The 24,303-nt window shown below is 45.1% G+C and overlaps 1 protein-coding gene and 1 pseudogene across 4 annotated transcripts; one reads left to right on the top strand and one right to left on the bottom strand.

The window, feature by feature from the left end:
* dbr1 (debranching RNA lariats 1) lies at positions 1 to 4,705 on the bottom strand. 4 transcript variants are annotated; one of them, XM_023981422.2, is made up of 9 exons: positions 4,593 to 4,705; positions 3,555 to 3,803; positions 3,149 to 3,273; positions 2,910 to 2,990; positions 2,727 to 2,812; positions 2,416 to 2,640; positions 2,088 to 2,165; positions 1,731 to 1,876; positions 1 to 1,194 (listed from the first exon to the last, which is right to left on the bottom strand). In XM_023981422.2, the coding sequence occupies exons 1-9, from the start codon at positions 4,703 to 4,705 to the stop codon at positions 468 to 470; spliced, it is 1,830 nt and encodes a 609-aa protein (XP_023837190.1). In that variant the 3' UTR covers positions 1 to 467. The 4 variants fall into 4 exon arrangements, with proteins under 4 accessions (XP_023837190.1, XP_023837193.1, XP_023837191.1 ...); XM_023981425.2 differs by lacking the exon at positions 4,593 to 4,705 and adding an exon at positions 4,376 to 4,541; XM_023981423.1 differs by lacking the exon at positions 4,593 to 4,705 and adding an exon at positions 4,136 to 4,369.
* The window catches only part of LOC111959679 (armadillo repeat-containing protein 8-like), a 25,038-nt pseudogene continuing 5,369 nt past the window's right edge, over positions 4,635 to 24,303 (top strand).

Genomic DNA, 24,303 nt, shown 5'->3' on the forward strand with positions numbered 1-24,303 from the left:
TTAAACTTTTGCAAGAATTTTACTTCTGGCTAAAGTAAAGTAAAGATGTCATGAGGTTAATGTTCAAAATTGGTTTATGACTATTTGGTGTACAAACATTCACGTTAACAACCTTTTCTTGTTTTCCAACACAGCCCTTTTGAAGTTGACCCAACCTGGAAAACTACGGAGGAAACAGTGTGCCTCATCTGAAATTCAACTTGTTATTTTTCTTCTTAAAATCACAACTTTCTTTATAATTTCATAATTTAAAAAAAGGAACTGAACAGACTTAAAAAAATACATTTCCATCATGGGATTCTCCACTCTCCCTATACTAAAAAAAACCATCTCTGTTGGTTTGCATTGAAGAAGGACAATAGGTTTGCATTGACGGACAATATCAATATAAAAAGGGTTAATAAGAATCTTCTATTTGACAACAGTTCCCACTGACTTCCCCCTGAAACCTGGGTCAAGTTCCAGCCCTAGTCCTCACTCTCGTCATCGTCCACTGCAGTGTAGATGACCTGGTTCCTGCGTTTGATCCTAGGGGTGCTGCCTGTACTGATAGGTTCCCCCGTCTCCCCACTGGTGCGCTTAGGGATCCGGACGTGGGGCTCCTCCCTTTCCGGGGGTGAGGAGTGAGAGGGAGGAGGCAGGTTGAGGGACAGGCGTGAGGGAGGAGCGGGGTCTGATTTGGGCTCAGGCATGGTCAGAACCATGCGGCTGGGGGGCAGCTCTCTAGAGGGGGGCCCCGAGTCCCGTCTCCCTCCTGCTTCCCCCTCTGGGACCACTGCATCAGGGCTCTTCCCCCTTCCCTCTTTCTCTCCTCCCTCCTCCTCCTCCTCCCACTCATCCTCTATGGTGATCTCATCAGGGTTGTAGGAGCTGGACAGGCCTGAGGTGTCACTAGGGTACTCACTGGGTTCATCTCCACTCTGGACTTCATCATCCTCCAGCTCTGGGGCGCCTGTGCCTATCTGGCCCCCATACCCTCCCTGCCCAACCTGGGCATAGATGTCTCTGAGACCCAGGGTGGCACAGAGCTCGGTGGTCTGCGGGTTGGTGCTGTAGCTGGGGTGGGCATGGGGCTGTGGCCGGGCAGGGTCATAGGCTGGCACGGTCAGGCAGAAGTTGTCAGGGATGGACAGTTCACCCCCCAGGTCACCCACAGCCTCCATCATGGCTGCCTCAGAAGCACTGAAGTCCCACCTAGACAACATACAGAAGTAGGTAGACACAGAGATCATGAGCAGCACATTACACGTGTGTGTGGGGGTGCATGCGTAAGTGAGGGATGGTGTGTATGTATGCATGTGTGCAGTGTATGTATGTGAGATAGCAGGATTTAATGTGTGTGTGCGTGAGAGAGATAGCGACAAAAAAAGATAGATTGATTGAGTGAATGAGTAAGTAAGAGAGGTGTGTGTGTAGTATGTGAGAGAGCCAGTGAGAAAGAGAGAGAGAGGTGTGTGTAGTATGTGAGAGAGCCAGTGAGAAAGAGAGAGAGAGGTGTGTGTAGTATGTGAGAGAGCCAGTGAGAAAGAGGTGTGTGTAGTATGTGAGAGAGCCAGTGAGAAAGAGAGAGAGAGGTGTGTGTAGTATGTGAGAGAGCCAGTGAGAAAGAGAGAGATGTGTGTAGTATGTGAGAGAGCCAGTGAGAAAGAGAGAGAGAGGTGTGTTTAGTATGGGAGTGCCAGTGAGAGAGGCGTGTTTAGTATGTGAGAGCCAGTGAGAGAAAGTCTGACCTTGTGTGCAAGCCGTTGTTCTGCGGGGGGTTCCAGTAATTAGGGCTGACAGTCTGCAGACTGTCTGTAGCTTTGAGGATGGCCAGCCACTCTGGATCATACTCCAGACCCTGGGACGATCCTGGTCTGTCTGCTACCTCTACGATCTGAAACACACACCCTACAAGTCAGCATCAACTCAGACATGCACTACAGAGAACACGCCTATAGCAAATACTAGCCCAAAATAAGACAAGCTGTTTCACAGACCAATATGAACAGATTCTCCATTCAAAAGTAGGTTTAATCTGGATCTCTGAAACCAGAACATAATCCCTTCACATCTATGTCAGCACCCTCTCTCTATATCACCCTCACCTGTAGGAAGTCCCTGTATGGAAGGCACTTATCCAGTGAGAGGAATTTGGTAGTGCGGGGGGCAGCATCAACTTTGGCCTAAAGAGACAAACAGAGCAGTGATATAACCAGTGCTGCATAGACAATATCAGTTATGTGATCTAGCAGCACATACATTAGATATACAATCAGGAGAAAGAAGATGTTGGTGTGGGAATATGTCAATGTTGGTGCTGAATCAACACATCCTGCGACAATCAAAGAATCTTAAATTCTAATTAATCAGAAAGAATCCAAACTTTGAATATGCACAGCAGTCTCTCTCTCAACGGTCTTCAGTTCAGCTCACCGGGTGCTGCATTAGGGCAGCGAACTTGACGTGGAGGTGCGCAGAGAACCAGTAGTTAGGCTGCAGGTGGGCCAGGAGCTCTGCTGCTGCAGGACTACCCAGTGTGTTGGACTCCACCTCCTGCCTCAGGAACTTCTTCTTCCTCAGCAGCTCCCCCGTGCTGCCGTAATGGTAGATTCCACGAGGCCAGTCATGGGTCAGAAAGACATCCACAGGCATCTGGATCTAGTGGTAAAATAGGGGGGACATAATATGACATATGATAATAATAGGGGGACATATGACGTATTAACCCTGTGAGTGGTAGTCACCTGTTTGATTTTGAAGACATCGATGTTCCTGATGTGGTAAACACTGCGTAGAGTTTCTGGGTTATATGGAGGGAACTCATAATGTCCTGAAAAAAAGAGCATTGATTACATTTTAAAGACAGTTGAGCTGCAACACATTTGCAGAGACAGGAGAACATATCTACTAGAGCTTTCTGACCTCACCTTTCCTGTAATCATGCCCTTTGAAGATTCCAGACAAGCCACCTATCCTTACTCCTTTGTAGCGCACAACGCCAGCGTAACCTGATGGAAGACCATATACACTGTTGTTATTGGATGCACATTCAGGCAAGTGAAAGCTCCCGAATTTCCTGATTGACAAGTGGCCTTGAGAGGGCAATCCGTGGAACTTGTAATATGCGTTTTAGCTTTGTAGCCAGAGTGTGAAGGTAAGGTCTTACCCATGTAGTAGATATTGGGAGCCACCCAGCCCCCGTACGGAAGCTCCTGGAGATGGTTGGAGGCCTCGTGATTCCCACCGATGAAGATAGTCAGGACCGGAGCCGCCTTCTCTCCAGAGTAGTACCTGCACAAACCAAGATACAACCATCAGAAATACAACAGATTGTCCCTTAAACTAAAGGAACCATAAGTAGTACTGACAGGGTTGGGCTTAACCAATTTAACCCACCTGGCTGTTGATTCCTATGGCATCTAAAGCCATAGGGGTTAACAGCCATCTATCTCTCAGAGTAAGGTAGGGTCTAGAGTTTTTCCAGGATCAGGTCATGCGTGGGTCAGGAAAAACTCCTGGCCCTACATTAGAGAGAGAACGAGAGAGAGCAGAGGTGATAGGAAGGTACTAACTTGTAGAAGGTCTGCATCTGCCTGTACTTTTGCGGCACAGCCATGCACTTCATGTCCCCCTCGTTCCTCACAGCCTGGAAGTCTCCACAACACAGCAGCAGGTCTACCTTCACCCCCTCCTTCTGCTCCAGGTAGCCAATCGTCTCATAGATCTTATCCAGCTCTCCATGGCAACACCCTTCCACAGCTATTTTCATGGCTGATGATTGGCTGTAGACTCCCGTAAGGGTATTATTTTTCTGTGCTGAGCTGAATTATATGATGAGGAAGACAATTATATAATTGAATAAAATACAATGTAGCAAGTTAGCATATTAGCTCAATAATTTGTGTTAATTGATTGCTACTAGCTCCTGTAGATAACTGCTAGCTATCACACGTCCGCTGTCCGGGGTTGTAGACTTGTCCTGGCTAAGAGATACATGCAATGCAATCACTAGTCAAATCTAACTAACATGTTCAATTGTTTCTCGCCTTTTGCACTTTGAAGTTACGATAGAGTTAGCTAACTAGCCACCATGGTTATGTTGGTTTGTTCTGTTTATCTCAACCAAAATGTATGACTCGAACGTTTTTCCCACCTCTGCGTAGTTTGACCTCAGCGCATGCTCAAACATTCACCAAAGTAAATCGACTGATGGATTCGTAGGTAGCACTTTCCACAATCAAAATAATTTACAAATAGTCAAACACCTATACAATATCCCGAACTGTAATACTTCCTAATACCAGCACTTCTTTATGAATACAAATATTTGTTGTATGCACATTAATGCTTATAACAAACATATGTCTTAATCAGCCATGCTTCAATGTCAAACCTGCGCGTTTAGAAGCAAAATGTACTTGATTGAGTTGATTTACAAATTGACATTCGATCATCTACAATGTAGCCAGTTGGTAAATATAAATACTAGTTTCATTAGAAAAGGAAACGTTATTTGTGGCTCAAACAGACCAAAGACACGCATATTAACTCCACATAACCCATGGTATACTAACTTATTCTGAAGGGTTGGGTGATTAAGCTATATTTACTTTTTAAATCTGAGCAGCTGGTTTGGAGGGCGGAGTATTCGTAAAGTGCTGCTCCGATTGGGGCGCTCGACAGGGGAAGAGATGGCGTGCTTGTTGGAGTCCCCTCTCCGCATCAGCGTGTTATCTGTGAGTGTCCCACTTATACTATGAAATAAATACTAACGTTTTCCGTGCATTATTCAGTACATTGGATAGTGAAACGCTTTTTGTGTGTCTCATCAATAGCAATGTCTTTGACGACATGCACTGAAGTTGCTGCTAGCTAGCTAGCACAGGCTTTGCAACATGTACTGTATCTAGCTAGCTAGCAAGGGCGGTCTCCCGATTGTCACCCGGAATGAGTTAGTTAGCAACCGGTGACACATTTTATGTGAATCCAATTAAAATGAAAAATCCCAAACCTGTAGCTAACAACTTTATTGCACAAAACGTTAACGATACAATCAAAAGGTTATGCTAGTTAACTGGAACCAACCGCTAGTTAGTTAGCTAATTGGCTACCTGTAAATAACCATAGTTACTCTAGTTACATAGACACTGGTTCAACTGCTATCTGAAAATCACTCATTACTGCCACGCACAGGTTGGAAGTCTAGAACAGCTCAATACATTGGAGGTGCCGAAGAGGATTTTTTCCCCGGTTGTTTGTACATTTTATCTTTAGACGATTTTTGAAAGTACAGCGAAACTCCATATTTGGTGTAAACGAACGTATTTTGACATTATAACGCTTGCAGAGCTGGTAAATGGGAGTTTGAATCTGAGCTTCCTGGGCGTTACGCTTCGATCACACCGACAGCGTTTTTGTGCAAAATAGTACGCAGCATCATCTGGATATGTATGCCACAAAAGTTCAACATTCACGTTCTGCTACCATTTCTGTCAAGTGGTGTTACGCATGCAGTTTAACGCATACGTTCGATAAATGCAATTATGCACTACAATGAACGCACTGCCACTGCAAGGCAAACACAGTGTTTCATTGGATATTAATGTAATTCTGGTGTACCAAAATGAAATGATGCTGTCGGTGCCAACTGCTGTCAGTTTTGTGATCGAGACGCTACTGTCAACTTTTTAAAACTTTAAAGTTAGCACTTTGCTTACGCTTCGAACACACCGACAGCGTCATTGCATTTTGGTACACCAGAATTACATTCATTTCCAATGAAACGCTGGGTTTGCCTTATTAAATTTAAAATAAAAAAACTTTTATTTAACCAGGAAAAGCCTATTGAGACCCAGAGTCTCTTTTTCAAGGGAGACCTGGCCAAGAAGGCAGCAAAAATCAATACATTACAGAATTAAAACATACAACCTGATCCAGCCTAACGCTTCGAACACACCGACTGCGTCATTGCATCACTGCTGCATAACATTTTGCGCAGCTAGGCAACTATACTGATGCAGGTACTTTTTGCAAATGGTCGCATGCGGTTGGACACATGGAGGAGAGAATAATTTTCGCAGTATCTTCAAAACCGTGTCTTTTTGACACAACTGCTGACAGCTACAGGGACATAAACACACAAAATGCTGCTTGGAGACAAGTGTCCACGATAGTAGGATTGCCAGGTCAGTTTAGTAGTGAGCTTGTGCTAGATGTGGCTAGTTAGCGTTAGCTAGCAGACCCACACAGACCTGCGCTTTCGGCGGGGCTGGTCCCGGCCCAACAGCGCGATCAAGACCACCTTCCTCAACGTTGGTCTCATTGTTGAAAGAGCCTACTCTGCCTATCTTTACTATTTATTATTGCATTTCGCTCCAAAACTGCATTTTGGAGGGAAATTATATTATAGGCTCTCACAATTAATTTGAGGATATCATCGAATAAATAATATACTTGGCAAATAAATTTATAAAAAATGTAAAGAAATTATGCAATCAAACTGTTTTTATGTAATCACAAATTTTTACTGAATGTGTATGCAAAAAAAAAACGACATTCATATTTTGCTACTTTCTGTCAAGTTCACTCATACAATTTGATGCATACGTTCGATTTATCGAACGTATGCACCACACAGAACGCACTGCAACTGCCTCTGCAACGCAATGCTGCAAGGCAAATGCAGCGTTCCATTGGAAATGAATGTACTTCTGGTGTATCGAAACGCAATGACGCAGTCGGTGTGTTCGAAGCGTAAAAAAGCATTTACACTCCTCTGTAACAGTCTCCCATCAATATTTTAAATTCATTCAGTGGCACTAACATATCGATATGTTATTGTTAGTGCCACAACTTTATAAAGTTAACGTTAGTAAGATGGCTTGAGATTTAAGTTATCATGCAGGAAACTAAAACTTTACACATACACTGCTGGCATCTAGTGGCCAAAATATAAATTGTGCCTAAGCTGGAATAATACATTGTGGCTTTTCTCTTGCATTTCAAAGATGATGGAACAAAAAAAACACAAAAAAACACTTTTTTCTTTGTATTGTCTCTTACCAGATCTAATGTGTTATATTCTCCTACATTAATTTCACAATTCCACAAACTTCAAAGTGTGTCCTTTGGATGTGTATGTGACCAATAAAATTTGTTTTGATTTGAAATGGTATCAAGAATATACATATCCTTGCTTCAGGTCCTGAGCTACAGGCAGTTATATTTGGGTATGTAATTTTAGGCGAGATTTGGAAAAAACAGGGTCCGATCCTTAAGGAAGTTTATTAAAAAATTATGCATAAATATTATCCTTCCAACCACTATATGAAAAACACCAATTCAAATTGTACCTTTTGTAATTACCACCCAGAAACAGTGTTGCGTCTTTTTTGGCATTGTATTCATGTAAGGAATCTGTGGCAAGACATCAGTAGAGTTATAATTGAACACATTTATGAAGATTTGACACTATTATGGAGAGATGTACTGCTTGGATTCTTTACTTACGATAGAAATAAGTTGAAACTATTTCATGTAATTAATTTCATTACTCTTTTGGCCAAATTTCATATTCACAAATATACATTTACAAACAAAACACCACATTTTATTACCTTGCAAAAAGAAATTGAACTATATTTTAAGACAATTAAAACTCCAGAATTATAAACGTGTGTATGTCCTTTAAGGTACTTGTGTAATGTGATATTGTATCCCCTATCCCCGCCCCTAGCCCAAATGTCCTTTTTATATTCTTTATATATACTTGTGTTCCCATGTACTTTTTGTATTGATTTGTTGTTAAGAAAAAATAAGAAAAGTAAATATTGGAACGCCAACTGCGAGCCAGGCCCAAAATCAGTGCCCGACATCACTAATGCTCTTATGGCTGAATGGAAGCAAGTCCCCGGAGCAATGTTCCAACATCTAGTGGAAAGCCTTCCCAGAAGATTGGTGGCTGTTATAGCAGGAAAGGGGGGACCAACTCCATATTAATGCCCATGATTTTGTAATGAGATGTTTGACGAGCAGGGGTTGGATTCACAAAACACTACTTACGAAAAAACGTAAGAAGTTTCTTAAGGAAAAAATTGCATTTAAGAAGACGTTTCTTGTTAAGAGTTTGTGAATTTGGGCCCAGGTGTCCACATACTTTTAGTCATGTAGTGTATTTCACATCGTGAGTAGTGCGGAAAGTTCTGGACAGTCCCCACCACTCGATGATAAAGGTATTAAGTGACATACGACCGTCTCGTGCTCTGGATGAGTTTACAGCTTGACGAGAGTAGCCTAGCGCCTGTCGTACAGTTAGGAGGAGCTTTTCTGGGATGGTGTATCTGTCTGGCCCAGACCAGTCCTGACTGCGGAGTGTGTGTGTGTGTGTGTGTGGTTGGTGTCAGCGGTGGGATGAGGAGGGAGGCCAGCACCGACTCACTGTTGTTCTCTCTCGTGTCACCATGCAGGAGGTCACAGCCACCAGCCGCCATTATGTTGACCGGCTGTTCCACCCCGATCCACAGAAAGTGCTGCAGGGAGTCATGTAAGTACATTATAATTTACATGACCTTGTGTTGTATTAGCCTATGTCTTACTATAGGAACATTTTATATTTGTCCTGTCACTGTCCCTCTTTGTTTGCATCCCAAATGGCACCCTTTCCTCTACTTAGTGCACTACTTTTGACCAGAGCCTTATGGGAAATAGGGTGCCATTTGGGACATAGCCTCTGTGTCTGTCCTTGTGCAAGTCTGAATGCCCATTGAGCAGGTAGCTCTTGGTGCTCTGGAGGGAGCTGTCTGTCAGTGATTGGTTGTTTGAGTGCAATGTGAGCATGCCCAGTGTGAGCTCAGTGAGAGCTGCTTAGACCACTTTGTTTACATGTGGCTGGCTGTATGACCTGTGTGTGATCAGTCAGTCTGCTTCATCTTTATTTTTTACTCCGAGGCCCAGCTCTGGTTACGGTTTTAGGCAGCTGGCCGCATCGCTACCTGACTGGTGCAGCTGTTCTTTTCCACTGGCCCCCGCCAGCTCATGGCTATTTCATTCCATTAACTACTAGTATCTTTATATCGCATGCATTATGTTCTATAGGGTCTCATCGGCTAAGGGCTGTTCTTATGCACGACGCAACGCGGAGTGTCTGGATACAGCCCTTAGCCATGGTATACAGGCCATATACAACAAACCCTGACGTGCCTTATTGCTATTATAAACTGGTTACCAACATAATTAGGGCAGTAAAAATGTAATGTTTTGTCATACACATGGTATACGATCTGATATACCACGGCATTCATCCAATCAGCATTCAGGGCTCAAACCACCCAGTTTATAATCAGTATTCTATCCTCTCAAAGCAATAAGTTACTAAGCTTGAGCAGCACTGATGTTTCTCAGTTGAGCCTGTAGACGTTAGCCCTAGTGTTTAGACTTGTTTAGCGCTGGTGATATGAATTATACTGTGGATGAACTATGACAAGTGTCGTTATTGTGGCTGTTAGTAACATGCTGAGGGAGCTCCACACGTGTGTGTGTGTGTGTTCACAGTGACATGAAGAATGCTGTCATCGGAAACAACAAACAGAAAACCAACCTGATTGTCCTGGGAGCTGTGCCCAGGTATCTCTCGCTTTCCCTCTTACCTTCTTTCTCCTCTCTCACCTCCCCTCTTTTCCTGCTTTCCCTGTCTTCTTTTTTTTCTCTCTCACGGAGTCTGTCCCTCCTTCCCCCCAGGTTACTGTACCTGCTCCAGCAGGGCTTATCCAGCTCTGAGCTGAGGACAGAGGTGCTGGGCTCAGAACTGAGGACAGAGGGTGCGGTGGTGCTGGCCTCAGAGCTGAGGACAGAGGGTGCGGTGGTGCTGGGCTCAGAGCTGAGGACAGAGGGTGCGGTGGTGCTGGACTCAGAGCTGAGTACAGAGTGTGCGGTGGTGCTGAGTACAGAGTGTGCGGTGGTGCTGAGTACAGAGTGTGTGGTGGTGCTGGGCAGTCTGGCCATGGGCACCGAGAACAACATCAAGTCCCTGGTGGACTGTCACATCATCCCTGCTTTGCTGCAAGGTACACACACACACACACACACACACACACACTGCATACAATAGGGAAACAACGAACAGATAATGGCGCCGGAGGAGATGGCTGCCGTTTACGGTCTCCTAACCAACTGTGCTATTGAGTGTGTTTTTTTCACGTTATTTGTAACTTATTTTGTACATAATGTTTCTGCGACCGTCTCGTATGACTGAAAAGAGATTCTAGATATCAGGCCAGCGATTACTCACCCCGTACTGGAAGAAGATTTTTTCTTTAACGAGTCGGACGTCATTCGCAGGAGAAAGAAACAGGGATATCGGGGACGTAGGTCGGGGTGCCTTGTAAGGATCCGACGGCGAGTGGGTAATCTGCCTTTACCATCGGTCTTATTAGCCAACGTACAATCATTGGATAACAAAATAGACGGACTACAATCACGTATATCCTACCAACGGGACATTAAAAACTGTAATATGTTATGTTTCACAGAGTCGTGGCTGAACGACGACATGAATAACATACAGCTGGCGGGTTTTACACTATCGGCAGGATAGAACAGCAGCCTCCGGTAAGACAAGGGGTGGCGGTCTGTGTATATTTGTAAACAACAGCTGGTGCACAAAATCTAATAGTAAGTAAGTCTCTAGGTTTTGCTTGCCTGAGGTAGAGTATCTCATGATAAGCTGTAGACCACACACTCTTTACCAAAATAGTTTTCATCTATATTCTTCGTAGCTGTCTATTGACCACCACAAACCGATGCTGACACTAAGACCGCACTCAACGAGCTGTATACGGCCATAAGCAAACAGGAAAACGCTCATCCTGAGGCGACGCTCCTAGTGGCCGTGGACTTTAATGCAGGGAAACTTAAATCTATTTTACCTAATTTATACCAGTATTTTAAACGTGCAACCAGAGGGGAAAAAAACTCTAGACCACCTTTACTCCACACACAGAGACGTGTACAAAGCTCTCCCTCGCCCTCCATTTGGCAAATCTGACCATAATTCTATCCTCCTGATTCCTGCTTACAAGCAAAAACTCAAGCAGGAAGCACCAGTGACTCAGTCAATAAAGAAGTGGTCAGATGACGCAGATGCTAAGCTACAGGACTGTTTTGCTAGCACAGACCGTAATATGTTCTGGGATTCTTCCGGCATTAAGGAGTACACCACATCAGTCACTGGCTTCGTCAATAAGTGCATTGATGACGTCGTCTCCACAGTGACTGTACGTACATACCCCAACCAGAAGCCATGGATTACAGGCAACATCCGCACTGAGCTAAAGGGTAGAGCTGCCGCTTGCAAGGAGCGGGACTCTAACCCGGAAGCTTATAAGAGATCCCGCTATGCCCTGTGACGAACCATCAAATAGACAAAGCATCAATACAGGACTAAGATTGAATCGTACTACACCGGCTCCGATGCTCATCGGATGTGGCAGGGCTCGCAAACTATTACAGACGACAAAGGTGTTAGCAATTGATGTTGATGTTATTCTTCAATAACACAAACTCCAAAGCAAATTAGGGGGAGAAAAATAGGTTTATTTGAAAAGAACAAATCAAGATCATGTGCTGGGAGGTAGATGTTCAGTCTCCCATTTATAACCCCCCACCCTAGTCTGGGGTTAACCAATGAGAAGTCCTTGCAGTACCACATGGCCAAATAACAACTATTCTGTTCCCGACTCAATGTACGGAATGTAACGCACGTAGCTCTGAGTTCAGGAGTGACATTCCACAGATTTTAAACAGCTGTTGAACTGAAACCCAACTCCTATTTACATTGACAATTCCCTATTGACCATTAGTACTATATTTAGTTTAGTACTCTTGTCCTCTCATCCTCTGCGTTGTGTATTTATCTTCAAAATATTATTGTAAAGGGAAGCACAGCCGCGAGCTGCCCAGTGACACGAGCCTACCAGACGAGTTAAATTACTTCTATGCTCATATTGAGGCAAACAACACTGAAGCATGCATGAGAGCATCAGCGGTTCCGGAAGACTGTGTGATCACGCTCTCCACAGCTGATGTGAGTAAAACCTTTAAACAGGTCAACATTCACAAGGCCGCAGGGCCAGACGGATTACCAGGACGTGTACTCATGCATGCGCTGACCAACTGGCAAGTGTCTTCACTGACATTTTCAACCTGTCCCTGATTGAGTCTGTAATACCAACATGTTTCAAGCAGACCACCATAGTTCCTGTGCCCAAGAACACTGAGGTAACCTGCCTATATGACTACCGACCAGTAGCACTCACGTCTGTAGCCATGAAGTGCTTTGAAAGGTTGGTAATGGCTCACATCAACACCATTATCCCAGAAACCCTAGACCCACTCCAATTTGCATACCGCCCCAACAGATCCACAGATGATGCAATCTCTATTGCACTCCACACTTCCCTTTCCCACCTGGACAAAAGGAACACCTACGAGAGAATGCTATTCATTGACTACAGCTCAGCGTTCAACACCATAGTGCCCTCAAAGCTCATCACTAAGCTAAGGATCCTGGGACTAAACACCTCCCTCTGCAACTGGATCCTGGACTTCCTGACGGGCCGCCCCCCCAGGTGGTAAGGGTAGGTAACAACACATCCGCCACACTGATCCTCAACACGGGGGCCCCACGAGTACGTGCTCAGTCCTCTCCTGTACTCCCTGTTCACTCATGACTGCATGGCCAGGCACAACTCCAACACCATCATTAAGTTTGCTGATGACACAACAGTGGTAGGCCTGATCACTGACAACAATGAGACAGCCTATAGGGAGGAGGTCAGAGACCTGACAGTGTGGTGCCAGGACAACAGCCTCTCCCTCAACGTGATCAAGACTAAGGAGATCATTGTGGACTACAGGAAAAGGAGGACCTAGCACGCCCCCATTCTCATCGACGGGGCTGTAGTGGAGCAGATTGAGAGTTTCAAGTTCCTTGGTGTCCACATCACCAACAATCTAACATGGTCCAAGCACACCAAGACAGTCGTGAAGAGAGAAAACAAAGCCTATTCCTCCTCAGGAGACTGAAAAGATTTGTCATGGGTCCTCAGATCCTCAAAAAGTTATACAGCTGCACCATCGAGAGCATCCTGACTGCTGGCATCACTGCCTGGTACGGCAACTGCTCGGCCTCCGACTGCAAGGCACTATAGAGGGTAGTGCGTACGGCCCAATACATCACTGGGGCCAAGCTTCCTGCCATCCAGGACCTCTATACCAGGCGGTGTCAGAGGAAGGCCCTAAAAATTGTCAGACTCCAGCCACCCTAGTCGTAGACTGTTCTCTCTGCTACCGCATGGCAAGCGGTACCGGAGCTGCAAGTTTAGGTCCCAAAGGCTAATTAACAGCTTCTACCCACAAGCCATAGACTTCTGAAAAGCTAATCAAATGGCTACCCAGACTATTTGCATTGTCCCCCCTCCCTCTTTTACGCTGCTGCTACTATGTTTATTGTCTATGCATTATCACTTTAACTCTACCTACATGTACATATTACCTCAACTAACCGGTGCCCCCGCACATTGACTCTGTACCGGTACCCCCTGTATATCGCCTCGCTACTGTTATTTTACTGCTGCTCTTCAATTACAATTATTAATTTTAATTTTTTACTTAACACTTATTTTTCTTAACTGCATTGTTGGTTAGGGGCTTGTAAGTAAGCATTTCACTGTAAGGTGAAATGCCTGTTGTATTCGGCGCATGTGACTAATAAAATGTGATTTGATTTGAAGTATCAGTGACCTATGCTCTCTGTGTATATGCAGGTCTCGTATGTCCAGACCTGATCTTCATCGAGGCTTGTCTTCGCTGCCTCAGGACAGTCTTCATCAGTCCAGTCACCCCAGTGCAGCTGCTCTACACTGTAAGTCTTAGTCACTTGTTCTCTGAAACACATTCATAGGGGTGTAATGTAATATTACAACATGCTATCTCTAGCACTCATCTGAGCCGTGTGTTCTGAGCTGTGTGGACAGTAACAGTGTCTGTCTCCTTCAGGACCCCACTGTGATTCCCCACTTGATGTCCCTGCTGAGTCGGTCTCCGCAGACGCAGGACTACACCACCCAGATCTTCTCCCACTGCTGCAAGGTCAGTACAGCAGTACACATTTAAAACAGTCATATAGTAGAAGACATGTTAATTAGTCTGTCTGAGGAATGACTCAGTTATGTGCGGGTGTGTGTTCTGTAGAGTCCAGAGCATCAGACGGTTCTGTTTAACCACGGGGCGATCCAGAACATTGCTCCCATGCTCATCTCTCCCTCCTATAAGGTACTGTTTGAAACCCATTGTCTCAGTTCAACCATCTCTCACCCTTAGATGTATTAACATGTCTTACCCTCTCTCTCCCCCCTTTCCCCCCTCTTATCTCACTACCTCTCTCACCCTCTCGCTCCCCTTTCCCCCCTCTCTCTCTACCTCTCTCACCACCTCTCTCACCCTCTCTCTCCTCCCCTTTCCCCCCTCCTCTCTCTACCTCTCTCTACCACTTCTCTCACCCTCTCTTCTCCCTTTTCCCCCCTCTTCTCACTACTCTCTCTCACCCTCTCTCTCCCCTTTCCCCCTCTCTCACTACCTCTCTCTCCCCTTTCCCCCCTCTCTCTCACTACTCTCTCTCACCCTCTCACTCCCCTTTCCCCCTCTTTTATCTCACTACCTCTCTTTCTTTGGTTCTCTCATGCCATACAGGTACGTATGCAGGCATTAAAATGCTTCTCAGTCCTGGCCTATGAGAACATTCAGGTCTCCATGACATTGGTGAATGGTAAGACTACTTTTCCCTTTTATTTCTCTCTCCCTGCCTCCCTCTCTGTCTTTTTTCTCCCTCTCTTTCATTCTTGCCTGCTCTGAGACCTAACTGGGACAGCTTCCAGTTGTGTTGTTTACTCTGTGTCAGAGGTGTTCTGTTATTGCCATTACATTGTTATCGTCATGGTAACAGACATGTTGTCAGATGGTGATAATATAGTATTATGATGCTACTATACAAATCTATGTTCTCCTCTCTGTTCTCAGTGCTTGTTGATGGGGATCTGCTCTCTCAGGTATTTGTCAGAATGTTGCAAAGGGATCAGCCCATTGAAATGCAGCTCACAGCAGCCAAGTGGTGAGTGTTTCACTTGACTATTAAACTAAGTGTGCTGTGATTGACCATGTCGACGTAAGTGCTGTAGGTGTGAATCTGCGGACTGAAGTTACGTGTCGGTAGTGTTTTTCTTTCTGAAGGTGACATTTCTCTCCCTCTCTCTCTTTCTGTCCCCCCCAGTCTAACATACATGTGTCGAGCGGGAGCCATCAGAACTGATGACAGGTGCATTGTTTTAAAGGTGATTATACTATTTTGCTTGTACCATTGTGCACTAATCTAACGACTCAGTCTAAAACTGATATGTGTGTTGAGTCTATGCTGCCTATTGTGTGTATAGTCTGCCCTGTCTATGTTGGTGTGTGTGTGGACTTTTATTGGGATGGATCTTGTCCTGGAGGCAGAGCGCTTTCCACTAAATGGGCCAGAATGCAATGTCAAAATTGTCTATAATGTAAAGCATTTATGGAAACAAAATGTAGCTTTTTGGTAATTTAAGTTTAGGGTTTGGCACAAGATTATCAGTGTGGTTAGGGTTAAAATCAGAATTTCTGACTTTGTGGCTGTGCCAGCTAGTGACCACGCTGCAGAGCTGCCTCCAGTACATGAGTCATCCCAACAACTGCCAACCTGTATGTAGAACTCTGGTTCCATCCCTGTCTGTAGACCCTGCCGTGCCTGGTGAGGATGTGCAGTAAGGAGCGTCTGTTGGAGGAGCGTGTGGAGGGGGCAGAGACCCTGGCATACCTGATGGAGCCTGATGTGGAGCTGCAGAGGATCGCCAGTGTAACCGACCACCTAGTGGCCACGCTGGCTGACTACTTCAAATACCCCAGCTCTGTCAGCGCCATCGCTGACATCAAGAGGGTGAGACACTGGACTATAGTCATTGAACCTAGCCAGGCAGTCTTACAAGGCAGAGAAAACAGTGACCATCATGAGAAGAGAACACCACAGTCCTTCATTTGGACCAAAATCTCTTTTACCTAAAAAAAAATAGTTAATTTCCTTTTGTATTTTTCTGTAGTTGGATCACGACATGAAGCACGCACATGAGCTGAGGCAAGCTGCCTTCAAGCTGTACGCCTCACTGGGCTCCAACGATGAAGACATCCGCAAGAAGGTGACTTCAACAGTACACACACCCACCCCTACCCAGCCTCTTTTAGAAGTGTGTGTGCTTCTCATAACCCCCCGCTCCTGTTTCTCCCTCCTCAGATCACAGAGACCGAGAACATGATGGACAGGATAGTGAGCGGCCTGTCAGAATCCAGCGTCAAGGTGCGGCTAGCAGCCGTCAGGTACGGATAACACATAACATCTCTACTTCTCTGCTCTCCACTGAGTGTCCTGTCACATTCTGTTCCTCTCTTTTTTATAGATATACACTACCGTTCAAAAGTTTGGGGTCCCTTAGAAATGTCCTTGTTTCTGAAAGAAAAAAAAAAGAAAAAAAAGAATAATAATTCAATATTAATTAAATAATAATGAAAATAATATCAAGTTGATCAGAAATACAGTGTAGACATTGTTAATGTTGTAAATGACTATTGTAGCTGGAAATGGCATATTTTTTAAAATGGAAAATCTGCCGAGGCCCATTATCAGCAACCATCAAATCAAAGTGTATTTGTCACGTGTGCTGAATACAACAGATGTAAACCTTAGTGAAATGCTTACTTACAGCCTCTAACCAATAGTCCAAAAAAGGTATTAGGTGAACAATAGGTAGGTAAAGAAATAAAACAACAGTAAAAAGACGAGCGAGGCTATAAYAGTAGCGAGGCTACATACAGACACCGGTTAGTCAGGCTGATTGAGGTAGTATGTACATGTAGGTATGGTTAAAGTGACTATGCATATATGATGAACAGAGAGTAGCAGTAGCGTAAAAGGAGGGGCTGGCGGGAGGTGGGACACAATGCAGATTGCCCGGTTAGCCAATGTGCGGGAGCACTGGTTGGTCGGCCCAATTGAGGTAGTATGTACATGAATGTATAGTTAAAGGGACTATGCATATATGATAAACACAGAGTAGCAGCAGCGTAAAAAGAGGGGTTGGGGTTGGAGGAGGCTGTCTCATTGTTGTCGGTGATCAGGCCTACCACTGTTGTGTCATCAGCAAACTTAATGATGGTGTTGGAGTCGTGCATGGCCATGCAGTCGTGGGTGAACAGGGAGTACAGGACGGGACTGAGTACGCACCCCTGGGGAGCTCCAGTGTTGAGGATCAGCGTGGCAGATGTGTTGCTACCTACCCTCACCACCTGGGGGCGGCCCGTCAGGAAGTCCAGGATCCAGTTGCAGAGGGAGGTGTTTAGTCCCAGGATCCTTAGCTTAGTGATGAGCTTTGAGGGCACTATGGTGTTGAACGCTGAGCTGTAGTCAATGAATAGCATTCTCTCGTAGGTGTTCCTTTTGTCCAGGTGGGAAAGGGAAGTGTGGAGTGCAATAGATAGAGATTGCATCATCTGTGGATCTGTTGGGGCGGTATGCAAATTGGAGTGGGTCTAGGGTTTCTGGGATAATGGTGTTGATGTGAGCCATTACCAACCTTTCAAAGCACTTCATGGCTACAGACGTGAGTGCTACTGGTCGGTAGTCATATAGGCAGGTTACCTTTGTGTTCTTGGGCACAGGAACTATGGTGGTCTGCTTGAAACATGTTGGTATTACAGACTCAATCAGGGACATGTTGAAAATGTCAGTGAAGACACTTGCCAGTTGGTCAGCACATGCATGAGTACACGTCCTGGTAATCTGTCTGGACCTGCTGACTTGTGTATGTTGACCTGTTTAAAGGTCTTACTCACGTCGGCTACGGAGAGCGTGATCACACAGTCGTCCGGAACCGCTGATGCTCTCATGCATGCCTCAGTGTTGCTTGCCTCGAAGCGAGCATAGAGGTGATTGAGCTCGTCTGGTAGGCTCGTATCACTGGGCAGCTCGCGGCTGTGCTTCCCTTTGTAGTCTGTAATAGTTTGCAAGCCCTGCCACATAAGACGAGCGTCGGAGCCGGTGTAGTATGATTCAATCTTAGCCCTGTATTGACGCTTTGCCTGTTTGATGGTTCGTCGCAGGGTGACGTGTTCCAGGCCTTCTAGGCAGAGTTGCAAAGAAAAAGCCATATCTCAGACTGGCCAAGAAAAAGTAAAGATTAAGATGGGCAAAATAACACAGACACTGGACAGAGGAACTCTGCCTGGAAGCCCAGCATCCCGGAGTCGCCTCTTCACTGTTGACGTTGAGACTGGTGTTTTGCGGGATACTATTTAATGAAGCTGCCAGTTGAGGACTTGTGAGGCGTCTGTTTCTCAAACTAGACACCCTAATATACTTGTCCTCTTGCTCAGTTGTGCACTGGGGCCTCCCATACCTCTTTCTATTCTGGCTAGAGCCTGTTTTTTTGACTGTGTGTGTGTGTGTACACAGACACACACACGCACACAGTACCAGTCAAAAGTTTGGACACCTAGTCATTCAAGGGTTTTTCTTTATTTTTACTATTTTCTACATTGTAGAATAATATTGAAGACATAAACTATGAAATAACACATATGGACTCATGTAGTAACCAAAAAAGTATTAAACAAATTAAAATAAATGTGAGATTCTTCAAATAGCCAGCCTTTGCCTTGATGACAGCTTTGCACACGCTTGGCATTCTCTCAACCTGCTTCACCTGGAATGCTTTTCCAACAGTCTTGAAGGAGTTCCCACATATGCTGAGCACTTGTTGGCTGCTTTTCCTTCAGTCTGCGGTCCAACTCATCCCAAGTCATCTCAATTGGGTTGAGGTCGGGTAATTGTGGAGGCCAGGTCATCTGATGCAGCACTCCATCACTCTCCTTCTTGGTAAAATAGCCCTTACACAGCCTGGAGGTGTGATGGGTCATTGTCCTGTTGAAAAACAAATGATAGTCCCACTAAGCCCAAACCAGATGCGATGGCGTATAGCTGCAGAATACTGTGGTAGCCATGCTGGTTAAGTGTGCCTTGAATTCTAAATTAATCACTGACGGTGTCACCAGCAAAGCACCCCCACACCATAACACCACCACCTCCATGCTTCACGGTGGGAACCACACATGCAGAGATCATCCGTTCACTTACTCTGCGTCTCACAAAGACACAGCGGTTGGAACCAAAGATCTACAATTAGCACTCCAGACCAAAGGACAGATTTCCACCGGTCTAATGTCCATTGCTCGTGTTTCTTGGCTCAAGCAAGTCTCTTCTTATTAGTGTCCTTTAGTTGTGGTTTCTTTGCAGCAATTCAACCATGATGGCCTGATTCACGCAGTCTCCTCTGAACAGTTGTCTGTTACTTGAACTCTGTGAATCATTTATTTGGGCTGCAATCTGAGGTGCAGTTAACTCGAATGAACTTATCCACTGCAGCAGAGGTAACTCTGGGTCTTCCTTTCCTGTGGCGGTCCTCATGAGAGCCAGTTTCATCATAAGGCTTGATGTTTTTTGCGACTGCACTTGAAGAAACTTTCAAAGTTCTTGAAATTTTCCCTATTGACTGACCTTCATGTCTTAAAAGTAATGATGGACTGTCATTTCTCTTTGCTTATTTGAGCTGTTCTTGCCATTATATAGACTTGGTATTTTACCAGATAGGGCTATCTCCTGTATACCACCCCTACCCTGTCACAACACAACTGATTGGCTCAAACACATTAAGAAGGAAATACATTTCACAAATTAACTTTTAAGAAGGCACACCTGTTAATTGAAAAGCATTCCAGGTGACTACCTCATGAAGCGGGTTGAGAGAATGCCATAAGTGTGCAAAGCTGTCATCATGGCAAAGGGTGGCTACTTTGAAGAATCTCAAATATAAAATATATTTTGATTTGTTTAACACTTAAAAAAAAAATCGTTACTACGTGATTCCATATGTATAGTTTTGATGTCTTCTATTATTATACAAAGTAAAAAATAGTAAAAATAAAGAAAAACCCTTGAATGAGCAGGTGTGTCCAAACCTTTGACGTGTGTGTTTTTATATATAATTTTTCAATTATATAATTTCCTTTTTTCAGGTAAACATCATAAACAAATAGTACATGTATCTGAATTTCTAAATGTAATAACCAACAAACACCAACACAATGACAGTAAACAAAAACATATATAAGCAATAAGATTTATGCCTTTCAGTTCTCTGTGCTTAATGTTTCATTACCTCTAGACAGTGTTTCATTCATTACCCCTACATGTCTTTCATTCATTACCCCCACATGTCTTTCATTCATTACCCCTACATGTCTTTCATTCATTACCCCCACCTGTCTTTCATTCATTACCCCCTACCTGTCTTTCATCATTACCCCCACCTGTCTGTTCATTCATTACCCCCTACCTGTCTTTCATTCATTAGCCTTTATAGGTTTGTACCCCACCTGTCTTTCATTCATTACCCCCAGCCTGTCTTCATTCATTAACCCCCACCTGTCTTCATTCAATTTCATTTACCACCTGTCTCTTCTCATTCATTACCCCCCCTGTCTTTCCATTCATTACCCCCAGCCTGTCTTTCAATTCTATACGCCCCACCTGTCTTCATTCAATTATCATTACCCCTGCCCGTTCTTCATTCAACCCTACCCTCTCACCATTGCTGCCTTTTCATTCACTTAACCCCCACTGTCTTTCATCATTACCCCCCGTCTTTCATTCATTACCGCCTGCTCTTCTACCCTGCCCGTCTTTCATTCAGACCCTCCCGTCTTTCTTTCTAGTTCTGAGCCTCTTCCTCGTGCTTGTTTCATTCAAGTACCCGACCGTCTTCATTCATTTACCCCGCCCTTTCGTCTTTCATTCATTGCCCCTGCCCATCACCTTATCACTTGACCCTGCCGGTTCTCATCATTCCCCGGCCCTCTTTCATTCATTACCCTGCCTGTATTTCTTCATTGACCCTGCCCGTCTTTCATTCATAGCCCCTGCCGTATTTCATCATTCCCCTCCCGTCTCATTCATTACCCCTGCCCGTCTTCATACCCCTACCTGTCTTTCATTCATTCCCCCACCTGTCCTTTCATCATACCCCCACCTGTTCTTTCATTCATTTACCCTCCCGTCTTTCATCATACCCTACCCGCTCTTTCCTCATCCCTGCCCGTCTATTCATTCATTACCCCCACAATGTCCTTCATTCATTACCCCTGCCCCGTCTGTCATCCATGCTACCCTCTACCGCCTGTCTTCGAGTTCATTACCCGCCCGTCTTTATTCACTGACCTGCCCGTCTTTCATTCATTGACGCTGCCCGTGTTTCATTCACTTACCTCTGCCTTCTGTGTCATTCATTACCCCTGCCCTTCATTCATTCCCCTGCCATCTTTCATTCATGACCCTTGACAACCGCTCTTTCATCTCTATTTATCTCCCTGCCCGTCTTCAATCCGATACCGCTTCTCCTGTATTTCATTCATTACCTTCTGCCCGTCTTCGCACGTATCCCCTGCCTTGTATTCATTCATTGCCCTGCCCGTTCTTATCATTCATTACCCTACTGCCCGTGCTGTACATTACCCCCCACCTGTATTTCATTCGATTACCCACTGCGCTTATTGTCATCCTACCCCTTCCTCGTCTTGTCATCATTACCTCTGGCCCGTCTTCATTCTAGTTTACGCGCTGCCCTCTTTCATTCATTTACTCTCTGGCTCGTCGTTCCTTCAGTGACCCTGCCCCTTTTTAAGTCCCTTTTCAATTCATTGACCCTGCTCACTCTTCATCATTGACCCTGCCCCCGTCTTTCATCATTGACCCCTGCGTCTGTCATTCATTACCCTGCCCGCTCTTCCATCATGACCAGCTGCCCCGTCTTCTACATCATTGCCCCTCCGTCTTTCATTGCGAGTACCCCTGCCCGTCTTTCATTCATTGTACCCTGCCCGTCTTTCATTCATTCCCTACCGTCATATATCTTGAAACTGGCCCGTCTTTCATTCATTTTTCGGAAACCCGCCTGGTCTTGGCCCCGGTTCTTTCGATTCATTACGCCCTGCCCGTCATTTCATTCATTGGACCCTGACCGTTTTTCTTATTACCCAGGTCTTATTGAGACCCTGCCCGTCCTTTCATTCATTCGACCTGCCCGTCTTATTTCATTGACCCTGACCGTCTTTCATTCATTGACCCCTGGCCCGTCTTTCATTCATGACCACTGCCCGTCTTTCATTCATTGACCCTGCCCGTCTTCATCATTACCCCTTGGCCCGTCCTTCATTCATTACCCCTGCTCCGTCTTTCTTCATACCCTCTTCATTTACCCCTGCCCGTTATGACCTCTTTCATTCATGACCCCTGCCCAACGTCTTCATTCATACCCACCTGCCCGCTCTTTCATTATTGACCCTGCCCGTCTCGTTCATTCATTACCCCTGCCCGTCTTTTCATTCATGTACCCCGCCCGTCTTTCATTCATTGACCCTGCCCGTCTTTCATTCATTACCCCTGCCCGTCTTTCATTCATTACCCCTGCCCGTCTTTCATTCATTACCCTGCCCTGTCTTTCATCATTACCCCTGCCCGTCTTTCATCATTGACCCTGCCGTCTTCATCATACCTGCCGCTTCATTCTTGACCCTCCCGTCTTTCATCATTGACCCTCCGCTTTCATAGTCATTACCCTGCCCGTCTTCATTCATTACCCCTGCCCGTCTTTCATTCATTACCTGCCGTCTTTCATTCATTACCCTGCCCGTTTTCATTCTGCTACCTCCCTGCCCGTCTTTCATTCATTACCCCTGCCCGGTCTTTCATTTCATTACCCTGCCGCTTCTATTCACTTACCCCTCCCGTCTCTCCGATTACCCTTACCCATTTTTATTCCTTTGATGTCCTTATTAATTTGACTGTCACAAAATGTGGTGTTGTGTAGTCTGTAAAATACAAATACCCCTAAACGTATATTAGAGCCCTTCACTATAAAACCACATAACTATTTTGTACAAGGAAGCTACCAGGTCAGTATGGCCAAGTCATAAACATATATTGAAACTTTTCCCTCTTTAGCTATGTGAATCTCCTGTACAGTAAGATATCTGACTCTTCCTCGTTCTTCGCGTGCTGTCCACGGTCTGTCTTCACAGTCTGTCCCTGTCAGTCCAGCAGTTGGGACTAGTTTTCATGACCACGCAGTATGAAACCCCTTATGAAGTCTTGTACTCTAGTATTACCCTCTACACTCTCTATGTCATCAATCTTTTGTTGTAAGCTGCAAGAAATGGCCAAATGTGGCGCTATTATTACGACTGAATGGACTCTTCTCTCTCTGTTTGTTAGTTGTAACAGAACGCTCCAGAAGATGCTGGTCATGGCCTCGTTCTACACTATGCAACCTGCTGCTGAGTTCTCACCCAGCAAAGAATGTGATACTGGTCTATCGATAGGTACAACACTACTTACTGTTACCTGGTGTAGCTGCAGCATACCATCGACTCGACGTATATCTGGGTACCTAGTGTAACGGCAGCAATACACACATACTTTACTAGTGCATCACAATACAACCATACATCCTACCCGTTAACCGAGTGAGGCAGAATACAACACTACTATCGTTGTTATCCTATGGCAACATGCAGATTACAACCACTACTACTGTACCTATGGCATGCAGCAATACAACGACTACTCTGGACCTAGTGGCAGGCAAGCAATACAACACTACTACTGTTACCTAGTGGCAGCAATACAACACTACTACTGTTACCTAGTGGCAGGCAGCAATACAACACTACTACTGTTACCTAGACCGCTACGTGATTGGTCGACAAACTCAACTCAGTAAAATTGTGAAATGACTTGTTTTTGCATTATTTTTTATGACTAAATATTAGCTGTCAGGTTGTATATGTGCCGTTTATCTTGACCAGTGGGAGAAAGTGTATGTGTTTTGTGTATGTCTGCAGCCTATCCTGGAGTCAGGGGTGATAGCGTTAATGTGCGGTCTGACCCAGAGTGACAGTTCAGCCCTGAGGGTCAACGGCATTTGGGCTCTCATGGTGAGTCCCTACTTTACCCCCTCTCTGTCTTGCTCTGCTCGCCCACTTTACCTGTAAAAAAGGTTGCATAACCAAACTTCCCAGGTTTCTTAGCAGTCTTGTCTGGAGGATTCTCAGAATCAGTAGAGAATAGGCAGTGAGGGAAAGCTACAG

The sequence above is a fragment of the Salvelinus sp. IW2-2015 genome, linkage group LG36, assembly GCF_002910315.2.
Source record: "Salvelinus sp. IW2-2015 linkage group LG36, ASM291031v2, whole genome shotgun sequence".
Lineage (NCBI taxonomy): Eukaryota > Metazoa > Chordata > Actinopteri > Salmoniformes > Salmonidae > Salvelinus > Salvelinus sp. IW2-2015.

Coding starts and splice junctions, on each gene's coding strand:
- dbr1 (XM_023981422.2), bottom strand. CDS start 4,705: ATGCGGAGAGGGGACTCCAACAAGCACGCCATCTCTTCCCCTGTCGAG. Junction 3,804..4,592: donor CAGCTGCTCAGATTTAAAAA/GTAAATATAGCT, acceptor CATATAATTCAG/CTCAGCACAGAAAAATAATA. Junction 2,641..2,726: donor ATGTCTTCAAAATCAAACAG/GTGACTACCACT, acceptor TTTTACCACTAG/ATCCAGATGCCTGTGGATGT.